Raw genomic sequence first — 11,258 nt, forward strand, 5'->3', positions numbered from 1 at the left:
ATAATGTAAGGTCTAATGTGACTTTTTTTATGAACTGATTTTGATAATTATGAGTTTTTAGATTAGGTTCAGTACCTGCAGCTCGAAGGTCTCTATCTCAATCTCATTCTTATTGGATATCGTCACGCTTTTACTTGAAGCGCACGTTCAGACAGACTCTTAAAATCGGTTACTATTTATGGAACAAAATATTGTATACCTACATTATTAGTATAATAATATCCAACGAAAGTCACGCCTTAACATTTATCGTAAAAGTGCACTGAAGTATAATTATAATATGTGTTTCTTGTATTTTATAGTAGATCACAGATTCTTATAAAAAAATTCGTACAAAATAACCTAAGTGAGCGTAAACAAACAATGGAAGCTGTATTATGAGCAAACAAGCAATAACAAAAACATACTGTATCAGGAAGTACCTTTCCTAGTGTGGGTGCTCTACTAACAGGAATACTATGCATCTGAAGTACGAATGAACCAGTAAATCTTAGGTAACATGGAGGTTGGCTCATCAAAGGTGTAAGTTATAGGTTTTCACAATTGAAATTCATTTATTCAATGAAATAGCAAGAAAAGTGTAATCTTGCATTAATGCGTAGTCCGAGTAAAAAACTACCACCGATTCGGAATAGAAAATACACTAACATGAGAAAAAATAATGAAACTGAAGAATCACATTTAAAAAAACTAAAGAACTACAAGCAAACAGAGTTATTTAAAAAAAGAGGAGATGAAATTAAACATATTTAACGATTTCGTTTATTTCTTTCATGACACGCTATCACAATAACATTTCTTTGAGTACAGTCCCATCTCAGACGATGCTTACACGACGGTACGTCGCAAAGCTAACATTTAACCTCAGATTCAACCTTAGATGATTATAAACATTGATATAATTTCGTATAATTATTTACAAACTAACCGAGGCCTTTTAGAATTATTTATATAGTATACATCACAAAAAAAAAAACAATTTAATATCACTCTTAAACAATCGATCGTGTCTCGTTTCCTTAGTTAATTTTTTTTAAAATAAATATAAACGAAAAAAAAATCAACAAAAACATATTCTACTATTAAAACTAAAGGTATCATAGCTTCTACGACTTAATTAAGATATATTACCAGTAATACATCGTTATGTTTCAATCAATTTCATAATCTATATTGGTATGGCAGCGTAACTGGTTGCGGGACCGCTACTTCTTTTTCTTCCTGCTCGGGCATGTAATAATGTAGCTCGTAGGACGGCGATAGTTCTACGGTCATATTGTCGTTATTTGGATCGTAAGATTCCCTTTGAGCGTGTTTTATCTTTGGATTTGTGTTATAAAGACCTCTCATAAACGCCCTCGATGAAGCGATATCTCTACCGTTTTCTGTATCTCTATGAATAACGCTGTTGTTAAATAAAATTGGAAATTCTGATTTATAACGTTCGCTGTTTTGATTGAAATTATCAACGAATCTCTGTAAGACGTCTTTACGAAACTGTGTTTCATAATCATACTCGTTATCTATGTTCATTTTTGCTTTTTCCGTCACGTAAGTTATGAGATCAGTCTGGGTGACGTCTTGAGGCGGAGCCTTCGTGTACGGAACGTAATCTATATTCTTATCGAAGTCATTATCCTTCGCGGCTTCGCTTAGGTAATCTTTATAGTGTCTAATAACATAGGAATCTCTATCGTAATTTCCGTCACTGTTCAGTAACGTGAATTCTGTTTGTGTCGTGTGTGGTGGTTGAGTCGAATAGAAAGAATTTCTATTAAATTCTGGCTTTGTAGCTATCTCAAAAGGTTTAACTTTTTCATTTTGTGTTTTATACTGATGAGAATTGTCTATAGTTAATGGTCTATCTAATGATACAGGTAAAATATTCGTTGGCGGTTCAGTGTTAGTAAACGAATTAACTTTATGTTTAAAATCACTATCGTAATCGTTAATGTTAACTTTTTGGGTGGAGAGCGGTGGGAAATACTGTATTGTAGCTTTACGCTCAGGTGATATTGTGTGTGATACTTTGTTGAATGTCCACGGCCGTTGTGTTGGCGTTGGAGTTGTGGTAGGCACTGTTTTGGGCGAAGTGGTGAACTTTTTGATGTCTATTTTAGCCATATTCAAATAGTCGACATCATCCTCATCAGTGCTATCGTAGTATTCGGGAACGTTGAAGAATTTTCTAAACTTCCTCGTTGAATATGAATTTCTAACTTTGCCTCTTGCTTTTTCCGTTGTGAAAATTATAGGTGTAGTGACATCTGAAACTTCTGATGAATTGTTGCTGCGCTCGTCTAATATGTCAGTCGTCAGAGATTCGGCAGAAGATGTAATAGCCGATAAAGGTTGGTCTGTCGTGCTATGTTCCCCCGAACTGCTATTTTCTTCGTAATCAAAGTAAACAATATTACCGAAGGAGTCTGTTTTCTTCCGTTTAGATTTCCTCATTTCAGCCATTTTCTGTAATCGTTCTTTTAAGTCAGGTATGTCATTTTTGCTGTCTTTCTCCATTAAACTGTTCCATTCTGTCTCTGTCTTATTTTTCAAGACTTGAGTGAAAGGTTTTGAAGAATTCTTTGGTTTAAAAACTATTCCCAATGAGCTTAAGCTTTCATTCCTCCAGCTATTGTCGTCGGGGTCTCTAACAAATTGCTTAGGCGCTTGCACTTCTATTTTTTTCAATGGTTTGTAATTAGGATTCACTGCATATAGTGTTGTGTTTTTTACTTTGTCACCGTTTATCGGTTTTACGCTCAGTTCATTAAAAGTATTAAATTGTATTGAAGTATAATTTGAATTATCTACGTCAAGCAGAGGTTGAATTGTAGGATCGAATCGATCAGCATTTTCATTGTTTTCATTTATTAATTTTTCTTTCAGAAGCTCCTCTTTAATGGCGTCTTCGTTCTGAAAAATAAAAACATTAAAAAAGTTTGCGTGAAAAGTATTTTTAATGAAAAATATATTTACTGAAAATATAGTAAAAGAGACGTAATTACATTAATTTGTGAAAATGAATATCTCATACTTTATGTTTTTGCCTTACCAGTTGACTCTGCGACTGCATTCTATTTTCATTTTTATCTTCTGCCATATCGGCTTCTACACCTTCGATTTCAAACATTGCACGTATAGTTTCTTTAGAATTCACTTTAAATTCGGGATCTCCTACTACGGTCCGCTCATTTGACACTTTTTGTGATAAATCCAAATATCCTGCTCTTTTTGATTCAAATGTGTCCCATTTAATTGAAGACTCTTCTGGTGGTGTATTTATTTCCGTTGAAACTAAACTTACTGTTTCAGTTTCACTTTCCAACGCTCGATCTTTTAATGTAGAATTCAAGAGCTCATTTTTTAATTGTTCTAACGAGGGTATATCAGAAGTAACAGTATCCTGAAGAGAAACCCTTAATGGTTTTGTTTCAGCTTTAATCATTTCTTCTGTTTTATTTAACGGAGTACCTTCGTCATCGATTGTTGTAGCTACTGGTCGTTTTCTATCAATCGTCGTATATTTTTTCCATGTTGGAAGATTTTCCGATTCATAAGATGTTGTAATTTCAGGCTCATCTAATTTAAACGTAGAATCTGGTAATATCTCAGTTGCATCAGATACAGCAATGGCTTCATTTTGAATGAATTCAACTTTCCTAGAATTGCTAGTAATTGCTTTAGGTTCATTATTGATTTGTTCTGATATCGGCGTGGTTTTATCGACAGATTCATTATTGTATTCGCTCGTCGTTACAGGTTCCGTTGTCGTTTCAGCACCATTTACTAGCGCTAAATCGGGCGGATCCGAACTTAAAACTTGGCTTTCTTCATCTGGATTTTGTGAATTATTCGATTCTATAATTTCGTAGGTATCAAATCCTTGTACTCCATTACCTGTCCTAGGTGTCGATAAGGATGAGTTCAATATCAAATTATCATTACTTTTTAAAGTCGAAAGAGTGGTAGATGATGCTTTAAGCTCATTTTTTATTTGTAATGAAACGCTTTCTTGAGCAAGATCTCGGCTTGACTCGCCGCCGCCCGCAGTGCGACGGAGCGTGAATGCTGCTGGTGTGTCAATACTTGACAACACGATAATCAAGCTTACAACGAATAACCTGAAACAGAAATTATGATAATGTTAACACAAACATAAATCGATATCTACAATTATAATCGTCCTGAAAACAATGTAAGTATATAAACACAATATATGTAAGTTATCCGTTGCTCCATCACACAAGCAATTATTGCTGAATTAAAGTTGCTTAATACTTCTTAACAACAAAGTTGAAAACTGTTTATAATCACGCAATATTCTAATAAAAATCAAAATATTTATTATACGCTCGTTCAATCAAGGCACGCGTAACCTTCTAGCCGATGAAACTCAAATAAAAGTGTTCAGTGTAAACCTATAAATCATTAAGTATACTAGAAATCAAATACACTATGATACTTTATTGCGTAATGATAATAATTACACATAATACATTTAAACTCAAACTAATATCATTCCGAAACGGATGCGGATGGAAACTGGCTGAAAAATAATGTATTAGACATTATTTGTTATTAAACAATTACTTGTCGGATAATATTATATACATACATAAAAAAATACATCAACGTTGTTTATAAAATAATTGTATCATATGTATTGTGTTCAATTGTTATGATTAGATGCTGACGATGTACAACCATATCGTCATGTGATTATAATCAAGACTGGTCGTAAGTTCAAAATAAACCCCTAACAATATGACATTGTTCGTCGCACCGCCTGCCAAACTCGAAATATAAGCAAATTTGATAGCACTTGGACAAATCCTCTAAATATAATCATGTTTCTGCAGTTCTTTAATATTATAACCCGACAATATTCAACTTTTGATATGGATTTATTGACTAGAGGGACGAACTTTATAATTCTTGAAAAAAATAACCAGTAGTTTTTTAATCTTTATATTGTAACGTTTTCGTTACGGTGTTGTTACTAATATAATTAAAAACTACATAAAATAACAAAAATAAATATTTAGATCAGTATTTTTAATTGACTGCGCTGAAATTATTTTCACGTATCTCGCAACACGTTTATTAGCAACAGCGAGGCCTGACACAAATTTGCATGAATTATTCACATTGCATCCAGCAACATATACAGACGTAGGGACTGAAAGTGTTTATTAAAGGGTGTTGGCATCTGTATTCATCACTTTCGACTAATTAGCGTACTGATATGATCAGTGACTAGGTCAATATTGATTTACATTACAGTATTCAAATTTACATCTTAGAATCATCCTTTAATACACACAAGTATCCTCACCACTTCGCTTAATCTACCGCCAAAGAGCAATTCTTAGTATTATTGTTTTCCGGTTCGAAGGGTGAGTGAGCCAGTGTGAATACAGGCATAAATACATAACATCTTAGTTCTCAAGGATGACGGTGACGTATTGACGTTGTAACGAATGCTTAATATTTCTTACTGCGTCAAATGCAAGTGGTGAAGGCTTCCATCCGATTACATCCATTTGTATAGTTGCCCAGGGAGGCATTGTAAACAAAAGTAACTAATTGTCAGTTAGAATCAAAATAGACTATATTTGAATTGTCCTTACAAATATTTCAGAATTAAATTTAATGCTGCCACCGGATGGGAATGTAGATTTAGTATCTAGTTACTAAGTAGTAAACAAGTTGAATTTAATCTACTTTAAAGTGTTGACACCTTGTAAGAGTATGTGATTCGTTTGACAATACAGTCGTTTTGTATCAGGGATCCGTTTAAGTCCCGAAATAAATAGAGGAACTTTCAATTACTGCTAGACTTTTTCGGATATTTGAACTTGTTTTGACGACAACACTTTCAAAGGCGGGGTGTTGATTTGTTAATAATAAATATTTATTCATGCTTTATATAAGTATATGACGAACATACTCATTACCCATAAGAGATCATCAGATATACATACGTGGTATACAGTTAACTTGAAATTATCGGTCCTCCCCGCTGGAATTAAAACATAATAAAAGATGACATTGTTCGTCGCACAATGTCATTTTTGAGATATTTTTTAAACTCGATTAGTTAGACCTTTATAACAATGACTTCCGTGATAATTAAATAAAATAAATTTATTTTGAACATAAGTATTAAATTCTTGATAAAGTTATCCAGGTCTTTTTTTATTTCTACACAACTGAGAAAAACTAAATCTTTCAGATCAGAAACCTTCTTTTTCATCAATGATATAAATATATTGACTATAATCAACGATGTATCAAATAATCTGACTCGAGACGGTACAAAACTGAACATTAAGTAAAGGTTGGGGAATTTACGAAACCTTAGTCTTCAAATCCAAACATACTAAATTCAAGATAGTTTACTCTTAGACACTCGTGAATAGTCAATTTAAAACATTGCGGTAAACTTATAACTATGACCAGTTCAAAAGTAATTGTACCGATTAGGTACTCTTTTTATTAATTAAATTACATACGACAATATTTTTGCCAGTTCGCCGGTCAGGGTATTTTTATTTTCGAACCGATTAATTTGACAATCAATAAGTGTAATACTATAACTCAATAAATTACATTAACAGCCTGTAAATTTCCCACTACTGGGCTAAGGCTTCCTCTCCTTTTGAGGAAAAGGATTTGGAGCATATTCCACCACGGTGCTCCAATGCGGGTTGGTGGAATACACATGTGGCAGAATTTCGTTGAAATTAGATGTAGTTTTCCTCACGATGTTTTCCTTCACTGCCGAGCACGAGATGAATTATAAACACAAATTAAGCACATGAAAATTCAGTGGTACTTGCCTGGGTTTGAACCTGAAATCATCGGCTAAGCACGCGTTCTAACCACTGGGCCATCTCGGCTCATATATATTCAATAAATGAATTTGATTAATATTAGTTATATATGTTCATTTATATTTACTTACCTGTATGAAAATCAACGAATATTAACTCGACGATTTCTATCTATACTACCTACTATTATAAATGCGAAAGTAAGTCTGTCTGTCTGTTACTCTTTTACGGCTAAACCGAATGTGATGAAATTTGCCATAAAGCAAGCTTGAACTCCAAAGAAGGATATAGACATATAAATTTTTTGGCCCGCACCTGACGACCAACCCCTAAAACGTGAGCAAAGTCGCGGGCGAAAATTAGTCTATATTTATCTAATTGAATAACTTATTTATTAATGTTTTTTTTAAATATAAGAGTTAATTGTATTTATTTGCAGGATGTTATTATAGAAATAATACCTTCCTTCCTATTTATGTAGATTCGAAAAATTGCTCTTACAAAATTATATTTGCGCTGATACTGTTTGTTGGTTCTATAAAAATAGTCAGATATAATGGATGTAGAATATTTTATTATAAATAATCAAAATGATATTTTTGTCCCTCATTAAAAAACCATTTTATGTATATCCTTATTGTACCTGTGCAAAGCTAGGAAGGGTAGACGTTAATTCGTGGGTACTTCTGCACTTATCAATATTTTATGTAAAAAGCCGTTATAGCTATTTTTGGTAAAGTAAAAACACTCACAGTATCTATTACGTAATTTAAACGACATTTTCTTTATAATAATATTTATATGATCTCTCACAGTTATGCATACAAAATATTACATATACAAAATAATTGTTCTGTTTGTGCTTTTTCTCTTCAGATAATAAACTGAACTGAACGTGGCTTAGTAATGTGCTAGAACATCTCTAAGTATTACGGTAAGAACGCTAAAGTACTTCACGAAACTAGTTTATTACATCGGCGTGTTATATTATTCCTGCACGTAGTTATTCCACTAGTAGTACATAATTCACTTCAACCACTTCATTCGAAAGATTTTGTAAACCACACATGCTAATTTCATGTAACAGTAATAGGTCTAACCGAGTTTACTAAATTCTTTCATAATTTAAATGAATAAACGGACGTACTTGACAATAAGCGTGCGTGTGCGAACACTGGAAACATAAGCAGTTCAATAAGTTCACCATGAACAGAACTTATTAAATGAATACTATATTTATTAATAATCAATTTTGTTCATCTACGATTTGCACGATAAAAGACGCTTCGTTACGTTTAAAAACAACTTTTTACTCGAAGCAATTATCGATAAATTTAGTTAAAAAATCAATAAATTATGTGCAAGTGATGTTCGATCGCTAAAACGATTTTCATGCACTAATTAACGTACCTGAAAGTGTTGCACAGTGACATCTTCATAAGCACGTTGCGTCACAGTTTACACATGATAGCACGCACGCGCGCGCGCCGCGGTAGCCGCTCGGTCACTGCAGAACTATAGAGCGATCGATATTAGCCGATAGCCGATACTAGATTAATACGAGTGTCGAAGAACTTCCTTCCATTGAGCAACGAAATGCAACAGTAAACAACTCAGAGTGTCGGCTGAAACTATCTAACTGCTCGACGGCCTCGTCCCTCTTTCGGTTTCCATCCGAAAAACTAGGAACTAGCAATTATTTTAAATACAACAATTATAGACTCTTGATGGATAAATTATATTGTTTCCGAATTAGCTTATTTTCTCGTTTGCAGAACGTTTTGTAAATCATCTACGGATGCCAGCTGTCAGGACTTTTGAGAAAAAATAGTTTTTCCATACAGGCTCGTCTTAGTACGAACAATGCAACTCGCATGATATTAAACATAGACAGGTGAAAATTTTATAATGTATTATATTTCAGAGTTGAGGATGTGTGTGCCGGTGTAATTATCGTCAAGAACAATAGCAACATCGGCATTTAACAGCGTGGCTTGCAATACGTTATAATCTATTAGTTAGGTACCCTTGACTTTGTCCATATTCATGGGCTGAACATGAAATTTCCTCTTTGGTTTAGTGGCTAGCTTATGCTGCATACTTCAGAACTGATCTTAATGTGTGGGTCAGAGTAATGAATACTCAGTCCGATAGTTGTGAGTTAATTAATTTAAAATTCACTACTTCAGTACTGCATGTAAACCATTGATCATGCGTCTGATATTTCTCTGGTCGTTGGATTGTTCTGCCAATGTAACATGAGAGTTAAGGAGTCGTGGAATCGAAGCGCACATATTTGTCTATAATATTGCAGTTAGTTCTCGGACTGGGGCCGCCTAAACCTAGACCACTTCAACCCCAAAAAGATGCAAGTTTGCGCGTTAACCGCTAAAAATCACCATTCCGCGGCCAAAAAACTCGGTGAGCTCAGCAAGGCCAGACTTTATTTCACGTCGGCCCATCGCCTAAGACTATACAAGGCGCAATTTCGACCTCACATAGAACACTTTTATCACCTCTGAGCGAGTGCTTCCAGTGCCAGCACCTTCCACTTGACCGTATCCAACGCAGAGCGGCTCTTTCCGATTTGCTCGGCTTTGCGTAGATATGTTGGATCATTCTGCATCTTCTACGGAATTTTACACGGGGAATGTTCCGAGGAATTGTTTGGATTAATCCCGGCTGCTGAATTTCACCTTCGGACATCTCGTCAAAATTCCGAATATCACCCGCACCACCTAGATGTCCGAAATCCACAACAGCGGGTTTTTTAAGACATTTTCTGCCTCGCACAACTACTCTGTGGGACCAACTTTCACCGGAGGTTTTTCCGAACCGATACTTCTTGGGAACCTTCAAAAAAAGAGCGTACTCATTCCTTAAAGGCCGACAACGTACCTGCAAGCCCCCGGTGTTGTAGATGTCCATGGGCGCTGGTAATCACTTTCCATCAGGTGAGCCTCCTGCTCGTTTGCCCCGTATAACATAAAAAAATGTTAGCTATTCTTTGCTGAATCAGCGTGTAGGACGCAATCATGTAGTTTTTACAAATATATCAGATCGTTACAAATTGATAATACTTATTAGACAATATATTTTCACTGTTTTTGATTAATTATTAAGGTATCTGTAAAATATGAAAGTACTCCAGAAGGCCGAATAAGTCTGTATTATAATTACGTATATAATGAATTAATAGTTGATCAAGACTTATAAAACAAAAGTACCTTCATTGTATATATACCTACATAATACAGATAACTATATAGTTTCTGTAACAGCATTACAGAGTACATTCAGCAAATGATATGGAAAGCAGGTAAGTTGTTTGCCAAATAAGTGCGACGACGTGGTAGATACCACGTTTCTATCAAAAATATTTAGTAAAATAAAAAAGTCTGTAAATATTTCTCGGCTTCCACCACGCTGCTCCAATGCGGAAAGAATCAATTTACTACCAGATTAATTTTAAGCATATGAATATTATGTACAGCTTGTCTGGCTTTGAATCCGCTAGCATCGGTTAAGGTTCACGTGTTCTAATCACGATCATATCGTATCAGAAATTTATAAAACTCGCGGCCAGTAAAGTATAGTAGTGGTTTCCCATTACTCAGATCCAAATCTATCAGAGAGTGTCTTTGCCTAAAAGGTAATTTACTAGCTGTTAATACTACTTCTACAAACAATAAGAGAAAACATGGAAGAAAAATTAATTGTAGACTATGAGACAGTAGAGGACGCCTTTATTTGCATCAAATAAACACGTGTGGCGCTAGCAGTAGTATAGCTAGACGGATAAGAGCCCCGGACGTGTACACTTGCATGAAAAATAAGAAATGTATTGTCATTCCATTCATAAAAATATATACATTTTCTAATTTGTCGCTAAAATTTATAAAATAAATAAAGCATTATAGATGATCATTTTTGTTTTGTCTTTTAATATGTTGCCCCGCCTCGCGGAACCTGGTGCACCGCTGCCTTACTCTATAATAGCCTATTCCAGTCGAAGAATTAGAGATAAACAGACCTTAAACTTATTAAATATTTATTATAAGATATTATTGCATGCATTAGCAGCCCGTAAATGTCCCACTGCTGGGATAAAGGCCTCCTCTCCCTTTGAGGAGAAGGTTTGGAGCATATTCCACCACGCTGCTCCAATGCGGGTTGGCGGAATACACATGTGGCAGAATTTCGTTGAAATTAGACACATGCAGGTTTCCTCACGATGTTTTCCTTCACCGCCGAGCACGAGATGAATTATAAATACAAATTAAGCACATGAAATTTCAGTGGTGCCTACCTGGGTTTGAACCCGAAATCATCGGTTAAGATGCACGCGTTCTAGCCACTGGGCCATCTCGGCTCATATAAGATATATTTTTATTATTTGTTAATTAGGCTTTTCAGTAAATT

The 11,258-nt window shown here is 34.7% G+C and overlaps 1 protein-coding gene across 1 annotated transcript; it reads right to left on the reverse strand.

Moving 5' to 3' along the window:
- Positions 1-712: 712 nt before the first annotated feature.
- On the reverse strand, positions 713-8,382 carry LOC125064951. Its single transcript, XM_047672279.1, has 3 exons — positions 8,247-8,382; positions 3,053-4,121; positions 713-2,913 (listed from the first exon to the last, which is right to left on the reverse strand). Exons 1-3 carry the CDS (start codon positions 8,273-8,275, stop codon positions 1,162-1,164), a joined length of 2,850 nt encoding a protein of 949 aa, XP_047528235.1. The 5' UTR covers positions 8,276-8,382; the 3' UTR covers positions 713-1,161.
- Between the last annotated feature and the right edge of the window lie 2,876 nt (positions 8,383-11,258).

Source organism: Vanessa atalanta, chromosome 6, assembly GCF_905147765.1.
Source record: "Vanessa atalanta chromosome 6, ilVanAtal1.2, whole genome shotgun sequence".
NCBI classification, from domain to species: Eukaryota; Metazoa; Arthropoda; class Insecta; order Lepidoptera; family Nymphalidae; genus Vanessa; species Vanessa atalanta.

Bases quoted from the DNA above. Each gene is read 5' to 3' on its own strand.
- LOC125064951 (XM_047672279.1), bottom strand. From the start codon at position 8,275: ATGAAGATGTCACTGTGCAACACTTTCAG. The intron at 4,122-8,246 runs GTACGTTAATTA...TTTCTGTTTCAG, and splicing joins TCACTGTGCAACACTTTCAG to GTTATTCGTTGTAAGCTTGA. The intron at 2,914-3,052 runs GTAAGGCAAAAA...TTTATTTTTCAG, and splicing joins TGCAGTCGCAGAGTCAACTG to AACGAAGACGCCATTAAAGA.